At 47.3% G+C, this 22,634-nt stretch overlaps 1 protein-coding gene and 1 long non-coding RNA gene across 6 annotated transcripts in view; one reads left to right on the top strand and one right to left on the bottom strand.

The window, feature by feature from the left end:
• The window catches only part of LRMDA (leucine rich melanocyte differentiation associated), a 1,047,682-nt gene extending 1,028,577 nt beyond the window's left edge, over positions 1-19,105 (bottom strand). The window contains exon 1 of one of the 4 annotated variants that reach the window (XM_045437740.1): positions 18,791-19,105. Coding sequence is in view for 3 of the 4 variants with exons in the window: in XM_045437736.1 (XP_045293692.1) it covers positions 3,090-3,395 (306 nt within the window). In the remaining variant the exon portion in view is untranslated. Of the gene's footprint in view, positions 1-3,089; positions 3,586-18,790 lie in introns of those variants that run through there. The other 3 variants (XM_045437736.1, XM_045437737.1, XM_045437735.1) reach the window with 3 other exon arrangements.
• LOC123576646 lies at positions 3,221-9,061 on the top strand. 2 transcript variants are annotated; one of them, XR_006701519.1, is made up of 3 exons: positions 3,221-3,313; positions 4,047-4,259; positions 8,560-9,061. It is a non-coding gene; the product is annotated as an uncharacterized LOC123576646 (long non-coding RNA). The 2 variants fall into 2 exon arrangements; XR_006701520.1 differs by lacking the exon at positions 4,047-4,259.
• Positions 19,106-22,634: the final 3,529 nt, after the last annotated feature.

Below are 22,634 nucleotides of genomic sequence, written 5' to 3'. Positions count from 1 at the left end.
GAGGGGCAGAGAGAGAGGGAGACACAGAATCGGAAACAGGCTCCAGGCTCTGAGCCATCAGCCCAGAGCCCGACGCGGGGCTCGAAATCACGGACCACGAGATCGTGACCTGGCTGAAGTCGGACGCTTAACCGACTGCGCCACCCAGGCGCCCCAGGAGATCCTCAATTTTAAATCTGCAGTACTGACAACTGTCAGAGTGGAAACAGACCCTGTGCCGCTACTTACTAGCTGTGTTATCCTGGATGGGTCACAATCCCAGGGAGTTTGTTTCCTCCTCTGTAAACTAGTCTAACACTAACTGCATCCAGAAGTGTAAATAATGGAGCTTACATTTATTAGATGCCTATCACCTGTTACCTAGTCAATTCTCATGAAACAGTCACATATTATCCTCAACTTACTTATAGCAATGAGAGAAGATAACACATTTAAAGTACACAGCACTGTCCTCAGCACCTAGTGGCCACTTGATAAATAGTTGAATCGGACCAATATCCCTAAGAAAGGGATTGGTTATTCCCTGGTCTCTTGGGCACTGAAATCGTGTGCCCAAATTCCAAGTTTGCATTTGTATATACAATTTTATCGATGCCCCTACTTCATCTTAAACTAGTGGAAAAAGACAATTGAAGACTTAATGTTGACATAAATGAGGCATTCAAACCAAGAGAAGGCTAAATGAGGTCAGATTTGTGTTGAATCAAAAGACTTCACAGAGAGGAGTGGAGGGAGGGCTATTTATAGGCCCGTGCAACTCCCAAAACCCAGGGCAACAGCAGTGAGCCCACAGTGGGCTGAAAGCAGAGGAGACCTCATTTTAGCAAAACAGCATCATCCATCTCATTTAATTGTTTTAGTGGTGTCATGGTGTTCTTATGTCTTTGCACTTAAACCATCTATTTGGGGGATAGGTCGCTATCAACTTAGAAAAAGTTCTATCTGGTTTTAGGTTTGTGTATTTAACCAACACTGCAATAGAAACTATCAACAGTGAGTTCATGGGAAGGTTCCCCACCCCCCCTTAAGGTGGCTCTACCAAATTTTGAAAAGTACCATGTGACATACATTTCAGGAACTACATCTTGCTATGGCCGTCATTAGCAACTAGAAGGGGCAGAATGCTAAGACCCTAAACCCCAGGGTTGCCACTCAAATCCACTGGCCTACGTGTTTTAGGACAAGGGGGACTAACACCCCAGGAGTATTGTTTCCAGCCTGCCTTCTCTGGTCCTTACCAGGCAGCTCCATCTGTTTAGAACAGTCCCCTAGGGCCCAAAATGCCTCACACAGGCCAGTGATTACCTTTGAGCAGTTTGGAGTAGGCTAAAAGCAAGGGGTGCACGGGGGAAAAGAAATCAAGTCAGGGAAACGAGGGAAGAGAGAAGGAGGCACAGGAAAGTTCTTAGCCCTACTGTCAAGTCCTCCATGAAGCTGGAAGAAGCTATACCCAAAGAACTCTGAAATGCAGAGACCTGCAGTGGGGCAGTGGGGGAGGAAGTGGGGGGAGATATTCTTGGACAGAGGCCTTCTCCTCCAGCTCCTCCCTCTAGGCAGGCATGTTAACTCCCAAAAGCCCCTTTTCCCTGATAAATAAGACCCGCCACTTTCAACCTTTCCCACAGGCTGGTACCTCACTGGCCTTCTCACTTCCAAACTCTGAGAAGAGGAAAACATCTGCCCAAAGTAATCTCAAAATCTAACTGTGCCTGACACTACCTGCCTTAGGCAATCCAAGGGGAGAGCTTCAAAACCTCAGAACTATTTCTCTAGGGTGTGCAAGGAAAGGTGGGAAGAGGGCTGGCTTAATCAGAGGTTAAAAAAGACAGACCTGGCTTTTCCAGAAGGTAAAAGGCACCTGGGCCCAGCATCCCTCCAGCAATGACTAAGAACACCTGAGGCTTCACTACAGAGCTGAAAGCAAGTGAGGCTAGGTGTCTGTCACCCAGAGTTGAAAAGAATGTTGTCATTCCTCACAGACACCTGTACAGGAAGTCAGGTGCTGAATGAGATCTTGCCATTTGTGACAACATGGATGGACCTACAGGGTATTATGCTAAGCGAAGTCAGTCCGAGCAAGACAAATACAATGATTTCGCTTACATGTGGAATCTAAAAAACAAACAAAAAACAAAACTGGACTCAAATACAGAAAACTGGTTGTTGCCAGAGGGGGAGGAGGAGAGGCAAAAACAAGCGAAGGGGATTAAGAAATACAAACTGCCAACTATAAAATAAGTCACAGGGATGAAAAGTACAGCACAGGGAATATAGCTAATAATACTGGAACAAGGTCATATGGGGACAGATGGTAACCACACTAGTGGTGAGCAAAGTATAATGTACAGAATTGTAGAATCACTATGTTGTACACCTGAAACTAATGTAACATGGTATGCCAACTATATAATACAGAACTAAAAAAAGAAATCAGGTGCTGAAATAAAACTGGAGAACTTTAGCCTTCTACCTGCCTTGAATAAGGGGTCTATGTTTAGGATCCGGAGGCAGTTTGGAAGGGAGCCCCCAAACCTGGCGCCTGCACGAATACATTATGATTTCCACCTCTTTGGTGGTCCCTGGGTACTTTCACCATCCCCGGTGCATTCAAAAAACAAAACAAAAAACACCTGAAATTTAGAGTTTACAATTTCATTAGTATGAAGACGATTACATTAAAGTGTTCTTTGGCTAAAGTAATTTTCTTCTCATTATGAAAGAAATGAACACTTTTTATCAGCCCCAAAAAGTGCCATCAGCTGTGGGCACTGCCAGCTTCTCTGACTGATGGAGAAATCATCCCTGCTGGCCCCAGCAATGAGCACTAGAGACAGAAGGAGGTGGAGGAGACCTGGGCTACCTTCCCTTGCTTCCCCCACAACCAGGAGGTGTGCCAAGCCCCAAATGGGACCTGTCCTCATCAAACTAGGGCAGGCCTAGACACGTGAAAGAGTCCCCAACTGCAGACGCAGCCCCCTGTGGTTGGACCAGGAGCCCTTATTCTAACCTCGGGTGGCCCCATGCCCCAGCACTCCCTCTCCAAACCCGTTGCCCCAAGCGAGGGCAGGGTTCGTCCCTGGCGAACTTACTTGAGTTCCACTGACCACGAGCCCGGCCATGGCGACCGGGCAAACGCGCGGCGCTGAGCGCAGGCACAGAACACGGAGCGCGGCAGCAGCGAGCGGCACAGCCCGGCGCGCAGTTCCGCAATAAATAGTCAGCTGACCCGGCGGAAGCCCCAGGCGCGGGCGGGTGTCCGGACCTGGGTTCAGCTTCTCGAGGAGCACTAGCCCTTGGCCTGGCCCTTGCACAGGTGAGCCTTGTTCCCCCAACCCCGCCCCGCCACGCTCCGCAACAGGTGGTGCCCAGCGCTGCGCACTCAGACGAAATGGCATGACCCCTTGACTTCCCCGCGGCCCCCGGGTGCCCTAGGACCCCATAGCTCCCTGGGAGGCCAGGGAAACAAGAATAGCATCCCCAAAAACTCCACGCCCAGAGCTCTACTGCATTAGTCGGGGGGGGGGGGGGCGGCTGTTGGGGGGAGGGCTTCCCATGAGGGGGGCCCCCACGGAGCAGTTAGCCCCGGGGCATGGAGAACGGGCCTTTCCTGTATTTCACAATCCAGATTACATAACGGTCCTCAACTGTGGGAAGAAGGGGCCTCTTGGCCCGAACTCCCCTCCCCAACTTCGAGGGGAAGGGGGAAGTTGAGAGGTTGGAAGGACACCTAATGGGCGGAGTTTCCATTTGTAGTGGGAGGAAGGGAGAATTGAATTTCCCTATAAATAAAGTGCTGGCTCAGCTAAAAGCACCCCAGCTTACAGTAATAAACCCTAGGGGAGACGAATCAATGATGTCCCCTAATTTCAAGTTTCTCTTATTCTCTCCCTCCTCACAGGAAAAAGTATTTGTGATGCTACAAGTCACCCTTGCGGTCAAATTCCTCCACCGCCGCTCCCCACCCCCCCCCCCCCCCCCACACACACACACACACTCCTTCCCCTCAGCTGGAAATGAGAGGTGGTCATTACTGCCTCCTTCAACAGGCCTCTTCCATCAAGCTGGGTGGGCAGCTCATGCCTGTCCTCAATTGAAAGGAACCAGATTTTCTCCGTGTGAGTTTTTGCCTTGCTGCCTCCATCCCCAGGATGCACAAAGCTATTACCAGATACTTCATGTCACATTATCACCAGCCTTCCACTGCAGCTAAGAGCCAGCCCAGCCTTAACCAACCTCTCTCCCCTGCTCCCTCCATACCAGTGAGTATAGTTTTCCCTTCTCCCTGGTGAATGGTGCCTAAGTCCTGCATGCCAGGCTCCAGGTCTCAACTCAGTAGACCTACTGATAATTGTAGCTTCTACCTCTGTGGAGGGAGCATTCACAGGGTTTTTGTTTTCATTGTTCCATGCGTCTAAACAGCACTTAGAAACCCGTTTGTGCAGCTGATGATAATTATGATCATGGTTAAGCATATTGTGGCTATCATCATTGTCTCTCGGGCTGGGTGCCGACACATTGTAATGTGGGCCCTTCCTTCTTGTCAGCATTCTAATGAATGGTGTTGACCTCTGAGTGTTGACCCGCCTGCCCCTCTCTCTGCTGGGAAAAGCCGACATAGCACAGTGGAGCTGTAAGAACAGAGACTTGGCTGTGTTTACTTTGGGGGGTTCCAGGAAATGCTGCAACAAAAGGTCCTTCAGGCCAAAAAAGAAAGCTTGCCCTCCAGAGATAAGGGGGATCAAAGGAATCTTCCAAGATCTACTGCCCCCCAGACCAGCTCCTCATGCTCCTCTCTCCTTCTCTGCTGGACACACCCTCTCTGGTCTATTGTCCACTTTTGTCTGCTTTCCCTGCCCAAAAAGGAGGAAGTGGGCCCAGGCCCTGACAGGCCTACTGCCCTCCCCACCTTTCACCTTGACCTTCCCTAGAAAGGCTCTGACTGGCAGGAGAGGACATGTGGAAACAGGCTTAAACCTACTCAAAGATGAAATTGGAATGCATACACATACCACCCACAAGGAGGGTGCTTGAGGTCATCTCATCCATGCCCCTGCACTCATACACAGCTTTGTCTTCTGAACATAGATTGCTCTGCAAACACTACCTGCCAATGATGCCAAAGTAGGCAGGGATCTTTTCTACTTTTCCAGACCTCCCTATTTTTCCTTCCTCTACATAGCCCTAGGGTGATCATTCTAAAAGCCCAAGTTGACCCTACCTGAAATTTTTCAGTGCTCCCCATCAACTAATAATAATACAGCCCCAAATCTCCAATATATCCCTCAAGATATTTTAAAGTTTGTATTTTACTGTTTTTTGTTTTGGTTTTTTGGTTGTTTTTTGTTTTGTTTTGTTTTTTTGAAAGAAAGAGAGAGACAGAGTGCTAGCAGGGGAGAGGCAGAGAAAGAGGGGGAGAGAGATAATTCCAAGCAGGCTCCGCACTGTCAGCACACAGCCCAATGCAGGGCTCAAATTCACAAACTGTGAGATCATGATCTGAGCCGAAATCAAGAGTCGGACACTTAACCAACTGAGCCACCCCAAGATCTTTTATAATTCCATCATGCATTATCTCTTCTGCCTCCTCCTCCACTTCTCCCATCCTCTGCCTGGCTTTTAATTGTTCTGTCTAGAATGCCTCCCCGCACACTCTTGTGAACACCTGGTGTGTGTCCACCAGGTGAATACATCCAGGGGGCCACATAACTAGGGAAATCACAAAAAATAAGGGTAGCTCAGATTGAGGTGGGCTTCACGTCTGAAATCTAAGCTGATGGCAATACGGAGCTACTGAAAGTTCTTGAGCAGAGTAGAAATTTGCTAAATGCAGTGGGGGAGGGCTCCTCTAAAAAGTAACTGGATTCACCTCTCCTTATTCCCTTCAGCTTTGGAAGTTATCTTCAGAACAGAAGAACAAGAGGAAGGGAGAAGAGAAAAGGACAGGAGGGAAAAGGAGCAGGAGAAAAAGAATTTGGATCTTTGGACCAAAGAAGATTGGAAGGGGAGGATGGAGCACATCCTTATACCTCCTCATCACCTTCTTGAACAAAAAGGAAAATTAAATAGAAATAGCAAAGGTAGGGGTGCCTGGGTGGCTCAGTGGGTTGAGTATCCAACTCTTGGTTTCAGCTCAGGTCACGATCTCACAGTTCATGAGTTTGAGCCCTGAGATGGGCTCTGCACTGATGTCATGGACCCTGCTTGGGATTTTCTCTCTCTCTCTGCCCTTCCCCGGCTCATACTCTCTCTCAAAATAAATGAACATTTAAAAAAGAGAGAGAGAAAGAAATAGCAAAGGTAAAGTTCTTCAGGTAATATGGGGAAAACAAAAGAACACTGAGATAAGGCTGGCCCAGGAGGTAGACAAATGATTCCTTCAGAAGACAAGGAGTTTACCAAAGTGAACGGAAGAGACAAATCTTGTTGGGGCTTCTTCTTGAGCACAACTCTTTCTGCCTCAGCCCCAGAAGTACTGAGGGGGAGGGAAGGCTTATGCAGTCATCCAGATTCTTCTCCAATTCCCTGCCCCCATTCCAAATAGCCAATTGAGAGTAAGTTGCAGGGGTCCCCTGCCTCACCCCATTTTATCCCACAACTCCTCTGCCCCAGCTTCCAAGGACCAGGCACTGTGCAAGGCACTGGGTGTATACATGGCTAAGACATACAATACACTTCAGGAAAGATTTGTGCTGTGACATTTGCAGTACTATTTCAACAAGAAGCCCTGAAATTGTGATCCTATTTTCTGAACCCAAAATTCAGACATGTAGCCCAATTTGTATCTGTACTCATGAGGACTACAGAACAGAAACTTCAAATCAGACCTGGGCTGCTAATGGCGAGCCTGTGAATTCTGGAGCTCTTAACACTTGCATATGGGGAGTGAGAAGGTTCAACACTTACTTACCACTAGACATTTCCTTATCACCCTTGATGAAGAGGGCAATATTTTATTCCTACTGTCATCTTTGTTATTATTATTCTCTGGCAGAAAAGGCCCTTTCCCCTAGAGTTCTTCCTCCATTGCATTCCTGCAGACAAAAAGGAAAATCCTGTTTATTTGCAATCAAGGGAGTTGATTCTGAGGTCGACCACAACCAGTGAAACAGAAACTTCCTTAAAGGAATCCTGGAGGTTTCCTTAAATCCTCCAACTCTGTGCATCATCAGCTGAGAGGACAGTTAACAAAGTTTTATTAGCATTCCTACCTATCCTTAGTCAAATTTCTATTCAGCCTGGCCTCATTTCTTTCAGCCCCAACACCTGGGCAGGTTAAGATGATTGCTGTAATTAATCATGCCCCATCCCCTAGTTCAGACTTACCACATTCAGATTTCAATTAAAACAAAAATCTGGATGTCTGCACACAGAATGCTCTTTGTTGCTGAAGCAGCCTCCTTGTGGTCTGAAGGAGGGAGTTTAAGAAAGAAGAAAGGTTTCAGGGCCTTATCTGCAGTATTTGCAGGTATGTGAGAGATTAAGGATGATCTAGGTTCCAAAACACCTCCCTGATCTCCCAACTAGAACAAATTACATTTTAAAATATATATATTAAATGCAATCATAATGTTTGGCATGATTATTCATTGCATAAATGTTAGTTTATTATTACCGTATACTATTACAATTATCATTACCATTAATTCTCAGTGCCTCTGAGATCCCTTCTCTTAGGATCTTAAAAGATTTGGTGGTTGTCTCTATTAAAATGCAAACATTAGGGGAGCCTGGGTGGCTCAGTGGTTAAGCTGCTGACTTCGGCTCAGGTCATGATCTCATGGTTCGTGGGTTCAAGGCTTGCCTTGGGCTCTGTGCTGAGAGCAGGGCCTACTTGAGATTCTCTCTCTCTCTCTCTCTCTCTCTCTCTCTGTGCCCCTCCCCTGCTCACACTGTCTCTGTCTCTCTCAAAATAAAAAAAAAAAACAAAACTAAAATGCAAACATTAGCAGGGGGTGGGGAAGGGAGTAGGTTTGAGGAAGGTGAATAGGAAAGGGGCTTCTGCTTTTCACTGTATATCTTCTGTGATTTTTGCAACATGCATACCCTGCCTTTGTAATTAAAAACAAGAAAGGACATTGGATGGAAGGGTCAGGAAAAGAGAATTTATAACTGGAACTGCTACCAGCTAATCTTTTTGCATTATTTTCACAAATCTGAAAAAAGCAATGAAAAACAAATCTTATTTCCCCATTTGCCTGGAATTTACTGGATGCTCCAAGTCCTTGGCTGGGCCCAGAGGGAAGTTATCTCTGACTTGGGGACAGGAGCTCATAGTGGACTTTTGAGAAGGAAAAGGAACATTGACCAGAAGAACCTGCTCAACTTTGTACTGTCCAGTGGGGGAGAGGAAAGCAGTGTCTAAGCCCCAGGTACTTTTCCAGAATCCCAACTTGGCTTGGAGAGGTTCTGCCATTTGGAGGTTGAGGAACACCCCCTGCCCCCACCTCAATTAAAAAGTATAGGACTCAGCAAATGAGATTCTAATCCCATAGATGCTACCCTAGCATGCATATTTCCTCAAGTACCCCCAGGTAATTTGTATTGTGATCATCCATCCAGACTTGGCTGCTTTAGAAATCATTTACTCCAACTACTGATTGAGGAAACTGAGGCCTGAAGCATGGAAGGGACTTGCCCAAGGTCACCCAGCAAATGAGCAGCTGACCCTGGGCCAGAACTCTGGTCTTCTGAAGAAAATAAAACAGGACTCCTCCTACATTCCAGTAAGAAGATGGTGAAGAGAATGGGGAAGAGAGCCAGAAAGATGCCATTTCACATCTAATCACTTCTTGTCACGTCGTAACCGTTTTCCTCATATGGAGACCCACACTGATGGATCAGAAATAACATTTTCAAAGTTATATCTTCAAGGAAATGGCTATTAATGTTCTTCCTCTCCTTTTAGAGTGCTGAGGAATACATATTAATTTTCTCTCTACTTATATTGCCTATTTGCAAATTGTATTCACTACCCAGTGCTCCAATTTGTCCTACCCCTGAAGAGATTATGATGAATAAATGTGTTCCTGGAAATAAAATAAAATACAAAATTTGTCACTGAGATTTATTTTTATAATTATTTACAGGGATTATTTTAGAATATATGGGGGGTAATAATAATAATGCACACAAGAGGGTTCTGGCATGATTTACCAGTATTAATTCAGAGTCTCTTCCTACTTCTCCAAAAGGAGCCCCAGGTCTGTCTGCAGCTCTGAGCCAGGGGTAAAGCAAGTGTCAGCTGCACCTGAAACCACCAGTACCAGGAGGCTGAGGGTCAGATGAAGTGCTGGGCAAGTCTTGTAATGGCCAGTGCCCTGGATTCGAGAGACCTAGCTCTGCTACCATTAGCTGGGTGCCCATGGCTGAAGCCTTTCACTCCTGAGGTCCCCAGTTTCCCTACATGTGAACTAACTGATCTAACGAGAAATTTACTACTAAAATAAAAGATACACAAGTAAGTATGGACACCTCCCCAAAATAAAGAGTATGTGTTCATTACTAAATATTTCTTGACACCTACTAGGTGTCAGGCACAGACAATAAGGAACAAGACAGATACGATCCTTATTCCTCTGAGGCTTATATTCTGGTGGGAGGACACAGGTAATAAGTAAACAGATAATATAATTTCAAGTATGAGAAATGCATAATTTCCGATAGCAGTGACACATGCTATGAAGATAAAAGCAGACAATGTGAGGTGGGGGAGGGGGTACTAACTTGGATACAATATCCAAGGTCTCTGCGGGCTTTTCGGAGCGTTTCTCCTGTGAAATTCTTGATGAGCAGAGCACAAGCCTGACTTTAGCCCCTCTCATAATAGTTTTGTGGTCCCAAACTGCACAGCCCCAGACAGCTATGGAGTGTTCTGGGAAGTCTTCTCTAAGGAGCAACATTTGGGCTGAAGTGGAGCCAACCATGAGAAGACTCAGGAGAAAGATCTTGCAGGCAGATGGAGAAGCAAATGCAAAAGCTATAGAGTGTTCTGTTAATCTCACATTGCTGTGTTGTCACCTTGCTTGTGCTTGAATGGTGAACTTGAGCTCAAGCTTCCCAGTGTCACCCCAGCCAGAAAGATGGGTATCCCAGGTGTACCTGCACCAGACTTTTAATTCCTCCAAAGCACAGGTGGGCTGAAGCCTTGAGATACTGCAGCTAAAAGCAGAGGCATTCATGGGCACACAGAAGTTCTTCAGCCCTATCAAGTGTCTGTGGGTTTTCTTGGGGAAGAAAACACAGAAGGATCACTGACCTTTATACATGACCTCACTGGCACAGACTCTCACAAACACAAAAACACATAAGTATATGTGTAACTGCATACACACAAGACACAGCAATGCTGGATTCATGGATCCCATCTCATTGCTATAGTCGGACCTCTGAACCCCAATCTGGGACACACCCAGGTCTCCCATCTACTGCAATAGCTACCAGTGGCCAGTAGAGAATGCAGAAATTTTAGACCGTCAGTACCTACTTAGAACACAGAAGGTTTATAGCTTATGCTAAGATACTAGAAATTCATTCATTCAATTCATTTATTCAAAAAATATATATTGGGGAGGGGGGAACCTGGGTGACTCAGTTGGTTAAGCATCTGACTCTTGATTTCAGCTCAGGTTATGATCTCACAGTTTGAGAGTCTGAGCACCGCATTGGGCTATACGCTGACAATGCAAAGCCTGATTGGGATTCTCTCTCTCTCTCTCTCTCTGCCCCTCCCACACTCTCTCTATAAATAAATGAATGAAAGAATAAATAAATAAGTAATATTTTTGAAATAAAATAAGATGCTTCTTCTCTTTTAAAAAAAATATGTATTGAGGGGCACATGGGTGGCTCAGTCGGTTGGGCGTCCAACTTCGGCTCAGGCCATGATCACTCGGATCATGGGTTCGAGCCCTGAGTCGGGCTCTGGGCTGTCAGCACAGAGCCTGGAGCCTGCTTCGGATTCTGTGTCTCCCTCTCTCTCTGCCCTTCCCCCACTCATACTCTGTGTGTATGTGTGTGTGTGTGTGTGTGTGTGTCAAAAGTAAACATTAAAAAAATTTTTTTTAATTTCTTAAATATATAGTGAGTGCCTACTGTATACTTGACACTAACCTAAACTCTGGGGACAGAGCCATAAAGAAAACAAAGTTCTACCCTTGTGAAGCTTACTTTCAGTAGGGGGAGAGATAATAAGCAAGTAAATACCAATTATGCCAGCAGGTGATCAGTGCTGTGGAAAACAATGGAGCATAGAAAGGGGAAAAGGAGTCCCAGGGGGCAGACAGGGTGATCAGGGAAAGCCCCACTAAGTAAGTGATATTTCAGCCAAGACCTGCAGGAAGCAAGGAAAAGCCAGGTGCACATCTAGGGGGGAAATGTTCCAGGCAGCCAGAACAGCAAGTGCAAAGGCCCTGAGGAAAGAAAGTGCCTGGCAGGCTTGGGAAAAAGCAAGGATATCAGTGTGGCTAAAGTGGAGAGAGGAGTGAATAAGAAGAAGAGCAATGCAAGTGGAATCAGGAGGCAGGGGCAAGGGGAGGGGAAGCACATGATCTAGGGCATGAGAGACTGAGACTAAGACTGGGGCCTGTACTCCAAGTGACTTGGGGAGCCTTGAACAAGGGACCCACATTTTGTAAAAACTGCTCTGGCTGCTAAGAATGGACCGTGGAGAAGGAACGGCAGAAGCAGGGAGAGCAGACGACAGACTACTATAGGACTCCTGGAGATGGTGAACAGTGCCTAGATACATTTTGAAGATGATATCAACAGAATTTTCTGATAGATTGGACATGGAGAGCATGAGAAACACAGGAGACAAGAGTAACTCCAAGGTTTTGACCTGAGCCACTGGAAGGATGAAGCTGTCACACTGAAATGGATGAGCAAGTTAGGGGATGTGGGGATCAAGGGATCACTTTTGGACCTAAGAAGTTTGAGATGACTTTGAGACCATACATGTGGAGAGGTCAAGGAGGCAGTCAGTATATGAATGTAGAGTTAAGGAAGCAGATATAGATAGAGTTAGAAATTTGGAACTCCTCAGTTTTTAGATGGCATTTAAAGCCATAAGACAGGATGAAAAAGATGTGAAGACTGGGTCCTAGAGCACTGACAGTGAGAGGTCAAGGAGAAGGGGAGGAACTACAGAGACTGAGAATGAGCGGCTGCAAAGGTAAGGAAGAACCAAAAGCAAGTCAGACTCTGGAAGCCAAGAAAAAAATTGATAAAGATGGGGTTCCAACATAATAATGACAATTGAGCCAAGGACCATCAGGGAACGTTGAAAGCATTGGGTAAAGAGGAATTCACAGATTACCTATAAATTACAAAGGGGAAACTGTACCTTTGCAGTAGAGAGATCTGGTGGTCACAACTCTACCCAGGAGCCCAAACTTAGTATCTCCAAGAGTGAGACAATCTGACAATATGGGCCTCTGAGGTGTATGGGCCTCTGAAGTATACACTACTTACATGCTATTCTTGCCAAAATGTTTAACCAGAATCTACTCAGGAGGAAACAGACAAATCCAGAAAGTGAAACATTCTTCAACACAACTGAGCTAGATTGACCAAAATGTCAATGTCATGGGGGGTGGGGGTGGGGAACAGGGAGGAGTGTTCTAGATAAAAATGGACTAAAGAAACATTACAACCAAGAGCAATACATGATCTTTCATTGGATATTGAAACTAGGAAAAAGAAAAACAGCTATAAAGACATTCTAGGGAGAGTCAGGAATGTTTACATTTGAACCATTTGATGATATTACTGATGATATTACATTACTTTTCTTAGGTGTGCTAATTGTTCTGTGGTTTCATAAGAGAATGTTCTTTTCTTTAGAAGATGCAAGCTGAAGAAATTAGGGGTAAACAAGTTGCCTACAGCCTACAAATGGTTCAGAAAAAAATGTGTGTGTGTAAGGGAGAGACAGAGAGACAGAGAGCATGCCAATGTGGTAACCTGTTATCAGCTGATGAATCCAGATGAAAGGAAATGGGCATTATCTTGTTCTTTAAATTTTTTTTCTTAAGTTTGAAAAATGTTATAAATAAAGTGTTAGGGAATAAAAGGAATAAAGAGTGATCAATGTGTCCAGTACTACTTAAGATCAAGTAAATAAAGGACAAAGCATTAACCACTGGATTTAACAGCAGGGAAGTCATTGGCAACACTGAAGACAGGAAGAGAGCAAAACAGACAGGGTGGAGGGCAGAAGGGACCTAAAGACCTATATAGGCCTGGCTTTGAGCACAATGGGAATAAAGTGGTTACATTTGTTTTGTAGGGCAGTCAGCAGGACAGTTGTAGGAAAACAGATTTGGAGAAGAGAGTAGGGTCAGGAAAATGTCCTCACAGGCTGTGAAAGTACACCCAACCCTTCCCCCGCCCATGAAGGGTGGAAAGGGCCTGAAAGGAGAGACTGCAAAGAGCTACCATTCACCAAAATATCACATTGTGGGGGTGGGGGGCTTGATGCAATTAAAAAGTCCATATGCACTGTGTGCTCCTATAGAGGAAGCAGCTGATAAGATACTCTAGGACCAACAGCAGCATGTGACAATGTAAGTGCGGCACCGTTGAAGACCTGCTGAGTCATTCTCTCACTGCACTCAGTGCATCTGACATCTGAGCCAAATTCAGTGTGCTAGAAGCCATGACTTTGGGTGTGACAGTGACCTGGCGACACCTTCGTTCATAAAGTCTCCTCATCCTGGGAATCCCTCTCCCCATAGCTCCTTCCAAATCCTGCTCACCCTTGTTGACAAACTTTCTCCAATGCACCAGCCCTCAGTGCCTGCTCCAGAGTCTGAAAGATCATAGTAAAGCCTCTTGCAGGTGCCTGGCATTGACTCCTGCTATATGGTGTTGTTATGTACATTTTTATCTGTCCTAACTATGAGTTCAACTCCTTGAATATAGAGAACCCAGTTTATATCTCAAAATATTCTCAGCTTTGCCCAGAATAAGTGATCTAGAAACTGAAGAAGAGAGGGAGAAAGGGTGGAAGAAGATGAAGGCCATAGTTTAACACTCCCCCAAGCTCACCATGCTGACTCCAAGCCATGGGATCACTTCTCACTTCTAATGGGTTGGAGTGGAGTTACTTAGAGGCCCCTGCTGTCAAGCCCCCCAATTTCTGAGTTTAGAACCCCTGGTAAGAAGCCTCCCTGAAACAGCCCACAGTGCTCTCTCCTGAAGCTGTTTGCAGTAAGTGACTCACCCAATTAAGAGCATCTACATAACAAAGCCTCACCGGGCTGCAGAGGTCACAGAGACTGTGAAGTGTGTCTTTAGTGTGTGCAGCAGAGAAGGTTCACTAATTACCAGTCATTTCCACCCCTCAAGAGCCTGTCAGCCTTTGAGATGCAGAGGATAAAAGAATCCCCAAATTCCCACCCCACACCAATCATTTCTCCCACCCCAACCCTCCCCTGCATTTCAAACCTGTGACTAATAAGTGCCAGGAATGGGCCTCTGCCCACCTGGCTCAGAGGAGGGAGAGAAAAGTAGTTGCTTTGATTGGGAGCATGTTTCAGTAAAAGGGAACTGGGAGGAGCATGAAAACAAGGAGAGTTCTGGAGGCACTACATCATTGTCTCCATTAAACAAGCAAGCAAACAAAAGTTGTATTGTCTTTTCCCTGTTTATAAAGGCAACAAATGTTTGCAGTAGAAACTACAGGTGAACAAGAAGAAAGCTACCATCACCCAACATCCCATTCCTTAAGATAGTGGTCGATTACACAGACATGCTGGCAGCCTGCATTCTAGGTGATGTGCATTAACTGTGGGTGTGTGCATGTCCTTACTCTTTCATAACCAGATTTTTTCATTAATGATGTATCTCCAACATCTCTCCCCATGGACACATGGAAAGAATGCTAGAGCTGGCAGGGATGCTGAAAGGGGCTAGAAGAGAAGGTGAGTTTGGGAATTCGAGCGTACGAGGGAGGCATTGCCAGAATTTCTGAAAGCTGAAGGAGGCTATTGTGAGGCAGGAAAGAGCACTAACCTTTGGAATTTGGGCAAGTGACTTCCTCTCGATTAGCCTCAGTTTCCTTATATGCAATATGGGAATAACACTACATGCCTTATGGGATTGTTGTCAGGATTAAAAGAAATCATGGATTTCTTTGGCATTGGATGTTTTATTACTCATTTTAATAAGTGTTCATTCATGCCTACTTTAACTTAGCCCTCTGCTAGTCTGAGTTAGGCATATAAAGAAGGCATCTGGTTAGGCCTAAAGGATCTTAAAATCTACTTGAGAACTTGAACACACACACACACACACACACACACACACACACACAAAGTTCAACAATATAAATTTAAATAGCTAATGAAAGATATCATCAATTAGTAGATAATTAAGTGTCAGATGAATGGCACCAAGAGCACTGCAAGGATTCAGAGGTAAGAAAGAACACAGGGGGATAATCATCATCATCTCTTTGAGCACTTTCTATGTGCCAGGCACATGCATTGTCTCATTTAATTTACCCACTGACCTAAGAGGTAGGTACCATTATTGTATCCACTTTGCACAGGAGGAAACTCAAACCTTGCCCCAAGCCGCACATCTAGGAAATGCAGCAGTACTGTTCTTTGAAACCAAGCACTTGGATCCCAGAGCCCACCATGTGCTAAAGTGCTATGATCTGCTCAAGTGAAGGTAAGCCCTGGGCTCAGCTGAGCCCTGAGCTGAATGGTAGAAGAGGGAGAATGTGGTCCCTTCAGCTTTTGTAGTTGGAAGCAGGCCCAGCATTACAACAAACAGGAAGGGGATTCAGATGACAGACAGGCAAAAAAAGGTAAACAAGCAAACAAACAAACAAACAAACATAACATATCCACTATGCAATAGTTTATAGGGACACTGAGGGTTAAAGATATGACCAGATTTAACTCCAAGTGACTCTTGGCTATTCTAAAATACAATCCTTCCGGGCACCTGGGTGGCTCAGTCAGTTAAGCATCCAACTTCAGCTCAGGTCATGATCTCACAGTTCGTGGGTTTGAGCCCCACATTGGGTTCTGTGCCGACAGCTCAGAGCCTGGAGCCTGCTTCAGATTCTGTGTCTCCCCCTCTCTCTGCCCCTTCCCTGCTCATGATGCTTGCTCTCTCTCTCTCTCTCTCAAAAATAAATAAAATAAACATTTAAAAAATGTTTCAAAAAGAGAAAGAGGGGAAGGGGAAGTGTAAAAATATCTGCATCGTCTCCTTTGATCAGGAAAACAAAAGTGTTTCCCAAGGTTTTCCCTCCTGGTTTGCCACCTCCATACTTCTACTCATGTCTCATTTGCAAAACTGGGTCATATGGCCTTCCCCAGCTACAAGAATTGGAAGAGATGAAACTAGGATTGTCATGACTGGTCTACACCAATCACAAAACACTGCTTGGGCCTGGAACACTGTTACAACGGTAAGCTTAGGAAAAAAAGGAGGAAGGTGGATATTGAACTGCATATCTAAATTCCAGTATCAGATTTGGGCATTGCAGGATTGGAAGTTGGATGCACAGCATAGGGGACAAGGGATTCCATGGAAAGGTAACACAAGGAGTGGGAAAACACAGGGCATGTGGCAAGAACAAAGAAATTAGATTTGACTGGGGTATAGGCAGCTGCACTTTTGTAATTTATCCCATGGAAATAAAATCACTGACTGCAAGGATATAGACTCAAGAAATTTTGTTAGTGGAAAATAAAACTGATAACCTTTATGACCATCAACAGGGGAATGGCTGAATAAGCGGATATCTTCATTCTACAGAATGCTATGGAGCTAAAAATAAATAAATTACCTTTATATCTATAGACCCATTTGTTAGCAAGAAAGAACGAGCAACAGATAACTCTCATATATTCACTGTTTGTATAAACAAGCAATAACATAATAACCTCATACCTGGGTAGCTCACCTGGTTGAGTGTCTAACTTTGGCTCAGGTCTTGATCTCACAGTTCATGAATTCGAGCCCCACATTGGGCTCTGTGCTGACAGCTCAGAGCCTGGAGCCTGCTTTGGATTCTGCCCCTGCCCTGCTCACACTCTGTCTCTCAAGATTGAATAAACGTTAAAAAAAATTTTTTTAAACCCATAATAGTCCCATATATATGAGCATAGTTGATATGAGCATGGTGGGTGTGGAGAAAGGGACAGAAATTACATTTCAGCTGTTAACACTGGATATCTCAGGAGACTGGGTGGGAAATAGAGAGGAGATGGAGAGATCATAAAGTTTGTCTTTAAATATCTCTGAGTGCTTTGCTGGTTGGTGAACATGTTTTTTTATAATTTTGGGACGTAACTTAAAGCCTTTTGAAAGGAGTTTAGAACTACATCATCAAGAGTCAAGTGTTTCATGTAGACAATGGGGAGCCATTGAAGATTTGGGGGCAAGGGAATGATGCGATCAAGAAAATTAACCTAGCAAGAGTATGTATAATGGATTAGAGGCAAGAGAGGCTGAGATGAACAGTTAGAAGGCTCTGGTAGCAGTAGTTCAGTCAGGACCTAATAAAGTACTGAACTGTGATAGCAATAATATGTGAAGTGAGAAAGAGAAAAGGGAGCCCTGACTACAGCCTTGAGACACATATGTCTGAATGATGGGAGGAGTGGTCATGGGTGGGCAGGCGGTGTTTTCTATTTACATGTATCAACTAACACATCTTGCACTCTGAAAATCTGAATAAATGGCTGGAAAAACATAGGTATTTCTCTTTTCCAATCTCCTCGAGCATTGACTTATCTGATATTTACCACATATAGGTTCAAAATAATTTTTTCATGAGTTTTTATCCTCCTTATTAAACTGAAAACATCTGAGACTATGGAGAATACTTATTGGTTTCCCCCCCAAGGTGCAGTGAGCCCCAAAAGTGATTGTTCATCCATTCAGCACAGTTGATGGTACATACAAATGCTTTTTTCTTCATTCATTCCTTGAAGGAATAGGCCCATCCTTGCCCCCTTGGAGTTACCATCCAGTGAAGGAGACAGCATCTCAACAGGAAATCCCCAGTGTGGTAAGTGCTCTGAGAGAGGGTTACAGGAGCCCTAACTCAGTACCAAGTGGGAGGGTGCAGGGAAGTGGTGTGAAAGCTGAGACATGAAAAAGAATAGTGAGCCAGGTGAAGAGAAGGACAGAGGTCATTCCAGATAGAAGGGAAAGCATTAGCAAAGTCCCGAGGGAGGGTGTAGCATGGCACATTTGAGTAACCAGCAGGCAATCCTTGATAGCAGGAACTCAGGCTGAGAGCGAGAAGGAGACACAGAAAGGCAGAAAGGCAAGCTGAGGCAAGTCAAGCCTCAGAGACCCGGGGGCCATGGGCTCAACTTGATCCTAAGAACGATGAGAACCTGGGGCTTTTGAGCAGAAGACAAACATGGAGTGATACACTTTTTAAAAAGATCACTCTGGCTTTGGCAGGCACTACAGGGAAAAAAGGAAGGATGCTCACTGGTTTGGTTTCCCCATCAGGCTGGGAGCTGCTGGGGGCTGAGTTGAGCCCATCTCATTTGTACTTTTCCCCCATCTCTGTGCAGGACTGTCTCAGCAAGGCCTCAGCTGCAGGTAGATGTGGTTAACCCACCCATGGACATTCCCTCCACAGGTAAGTAAAAGCCCAGCAAGATTTCCCCGGAGTGATGGATTGGGATACTGAGGATCTGAAGAAAAGAAGGGAAAAGAGTATAGATGAAATGGCAGCGAGGCAAGACCGATTTCTTCTCTCCCTACCTCAATTACTTTATCTGTGAAATGGGGTATTCGTGGTACTTACCTCAGAGACTTGCTGTGAGGACACTATTCATACACAGTTCTTAGTATCTGGCACAAAGCGAACACTCAGTAAGTGCTAACTTTTGTTCTTGTTCTTCCTGAAGGACACTACTGTCTTCCAGGGTAGGGCTGGTCGGATTCCAGAAAATGCTTGAGAGTCGCTGGGCCAGGAAAGTCTCAGGACTACCAAGAGACCAAAGTTTGACAAAATCTTACATGCGAGTTTGGGCCGAGGTTGTTAGTGTGCTTGTGTTCACGTGATTTAAAAAATCCTAACACAGAACATCCAGGTGAGGAAGAGGAGCCGCCACCGCCGTCCCACGAGTCCCGGGTTGTGCGCTAGGCCCTGGGCGGGGGCCTGAGATTCAGCAGCCCAGCCGGCGGGGGCGGAGCCTGACGGCCTGGGGGCGGGTCGGCGCAGGGGAGGGGCGGGGCTGGCGCCGCAGCCCTCGGCCCCGCCCCCAGCGGAAGTGCCGCCGGGCCCGCCCCTCCCTCCAGAGGCCGGTTCCCCTGGCTGGTCACCCGGCCCGCTCTCCCCGGTGCAATTCGGCTCCTAGAGGGAGTTCGGCCAGAGTCCCCACGCCAGGTCCGAAGAAGAGGACCCGGGTCTGCGTATCTGGCTGTCTCGGGCAGTGCTCTCTGTCCCTCCCAGTCCCCCGTCCTCCTTTCCATTCCTCTGTTACCAGCGCGGCCGCAGGCGCCGCGGGGAACCGCACAGGTAAAGACTCGGCTACTGAGGACGCAGGTGTGGGTGCCTCCCTGAATGGACGGGCCAGGGAGAGGCTGATGGCACGTGCCCAGCTTTTTTCCAAAGCGATTGTATTGACAATGGGGCTCCGGGTGGGCAGACGCGGACCCCAGGAGCGCTACATTGCACTGGGGAAGCAGAGGGGGCGGGACTGAAGCCCCCAGACCTTGAGAGCCGGCTCGTTTGTGTCCCCGCGTCTTGCGCAGGCTCTGTTGTGCCTGGAAGGTGGTGAGCTGGTTGGGTCCGGGCTGCAGCTCCGGAGGGTTATCCCCCCCACCCACTCCCTGCGGCGACTGGGGTCTGACAGTTGCTCCTCCCGGGCGCACACAATGTGAGGTTTGCAGAATGAAAATCAATAAAATCAATGCAAATGCAAAGAACACGAAACGTGTTTGGTTGTTACTATTTGCGTTTGTTAAATTCTTTTATTAATTTTTTAAAATTTTCTTTGTGGAAAAAGTGTCTTTGGCTCGGATCCGGGCCTCGGAAAGGGAAGCAAAATGCCCTGGGTCTCTCCGCAGGGGGGCGGGGGGGCCTGTCCTCCGTCCCGGGCCGCGCAAACTTCCCGTAGAGGCAGTGCTGGGTCCAGCTGCGGGAGGGGAGCCCCCGGTGCGTTCGGCTTCCGGATACGGCTTCCCCCGCCCCCCGCGCCTCATTGTCCGCACTTTAGGGAGAGCCCCCACCCCTCCATAGCATTTTCCCGGTTCACCACCCCCACGCCAAGGGGGCCGTGCCTCCTCCCCTCCCCCCCCCCCCCCAGCTCTCCCCGGCGCTTTAAATAATGATATTTGCATGCAGGGAGCGATTCATAAATATGTCAGGGCCGGTGAAATATAGGCAACATTTCAAACTTTCTATTTAAAAAACATGAATTATGGCCGCGGAAAATGTGTTCCCATTTAAAGGCGATACGAAGTATTTGGTGTCTCGTCCCCGGGCCCATCCATCACGCAGACAATAAAGAGAGTTTTTCGCCCTGACACCCGCGATTTATGGGCGCCCTTCTCTGCCCTCATCACTCACCCTCCGCGGCCGGCCCGGCGACAGGCCCAGCGGAGAGAACTGCAGCCGCCCCCCACCCCCGCGCCGGCCCGCGCGCGCACTTTGCGCCCTCGCCAGCACCCCAAGACCTCCCCTCCCAGGGGGAAGAGCCTGCTCCAGGGAGTTGGGAAATAGGCAGTGAAGGTCTAGGCAGCCGACCGAGAGCTGAATCCAAACTCGTCCTCTCCCCTCAGTGCAAGCCTCTTTTAGGGGCTGGGGCTGAGCGGGCAGAGGAGCGGCCTTGCGGGCTAGCTCAGCACCCGGGCCTCGCCCGCCAACCGCGGCGCGGCGCTTTAAGTTTCCAGCGCAGGCTGCAGGAGGTTATTTACGTGCGGGTACGAGGTGAGGGGAGAGGACTGGGCTGGGGGCTTCCCAAGCCGATCTCTGAGCATTCCGCCCCGGGGAAGGTGAGCTGCTTTCAAGCTTCCTTGAGCCTTACTGGGCGGATGCTTCGGGGCAAAGCTGTTTCTGCAACTTTTACAAAGCTTCCTTCTCCCTGGTGCGATCCCCACAAACACATCCTGGGCGTCTCCGACACCTTGGAAACTATTCTTACGGACCGAGGCGAGGAGTTGGCGAGAAATAGGAAGGGGAGGTGCCTTCCCTAGCCGTTCGCCTCGGGCCAGGCTCGGCTGCCCCAAGCCTTCTTAGCCCATCGCCCACACCTTGCGCCCGCACATACCAGCGCGCGGTCCTCCCTAAGTGACCACCGAATCATAGTGGCAAACTTGCGTCGAAGAAAGTTCGGGCATCATTTGCCGAGGAATTTGCTTTCAGTTTTCGCCGCGGGCGGACACGGCCCGGCGAGGGCCGAAGCACCACCAGGGGTGGGGGCTGCCTGGCACTGCCGGGAAGTGAGGGGCAGCTCCCGGGCTGAGCGCGTTGATAGTCCAGCGCGGCCGCGTGATCACCAGAAGCCACCCCGAGTCCCATGCTGGGCCGATGCATCTGCGTACACTCGAACCGGGAGCCGTTTCCTGCCGGATGCCTGAGAGCTGAATTTATTCGGATGCAGGCAGCGCAAACCGCAGAGAAATCCCGTCGATTCTAAAAATGACAAGGTTGAATTTATTAGATCAAGATTCACGTGTAAGTGCAGGGAGATGAATATTATACAAACAGCACCAGGTCCAGTGTGAACGGAAGATCGCTTCCGGTTTCAAGGCACGTAACCTAACATTTGAATATTTAGACCTATAGAGGGATATAAAATATTGTTAAATTCTTGGTGTGTACACACACAGTCAAGTTGAAAAAATTCTAGAGCAAGTGTTTTTTTTACAGCTCCTGCTTGAGTGTAATTTGGACTCAAGATAGCCTTATGTCCAAATAACCACCCAGTGAATGTTTCCTATAGCCAGAGTGAGTTCCGCTACGTTGAGGGGTGCAGTATGTGTACCTCTTTAAATATCTGCGTCGTGGCAGAGGTGAAATAAATGCATTTAAGAAGAGCGGGCACATAGATAGTTGAATAACTGCATCGCTACAATATTTCCGGATATGGAAATAATTATTACTCCAGGTTGGCTGTGGAAGGTGTGCACAACTTGGGGGAGGGGGGGCTTTCGGGAACCCGAGGTGGGAGCCACAGGTCCTGAAATGCTGGGCACCAAGCACGCTGAGGTGGGCCCCATGCGATACCCTCAACCTCGGACCCTGGCGTGATTGCTGGAAGAGGCTCGGCCCGAACTGCCAACATTGTCTTGCCTGCGGGGTTCTCCCGGATACACGCTGGGAGACAGAGGCATCACCAGGCGCTGAACCTGGCATTTAAGATAGGAGGACCTGGGGTCCAGCAGGCAGACATTTCCCCCTTAGCCACTTCAACGACCCCTCAATCCTGGCTCCACCGTGCTTAGGCAGTGACCATTTGGGCCTATCGATTTGGAGCAAGAGTGCGTAAAAGGGCGGGTCGCGCTTGGTTCCGAGTCGTCCCAAAGCTCAAAGCTGGAGGACACCGGAGAAGGCCACGATTTCGCATCCGTGCGGAATCCGGCCCCACCCGGCCTGGAGAGAACCAGTTTGAAGCCTAGAAGTGATTGTCTGGCTGCATTTA

This window comes from Leopardus geoffroyi, chromosome D2, assembly GCF_018350155.1.
Source record: "Leopardus geoffroyi isolate Oge1 chromosome D2, O.geoffroyi_Oge1_pat1.0, whole genome shotgun sequence".
NCBI lineage: Eukaryota > Metazoa > Chordata > Mammalia > Carnivora > Felidae > Leopardus > Leopardus geoffroyi.
This window is presented reverse-complemented; position numbering and strand designations above follow the sequence as displayed.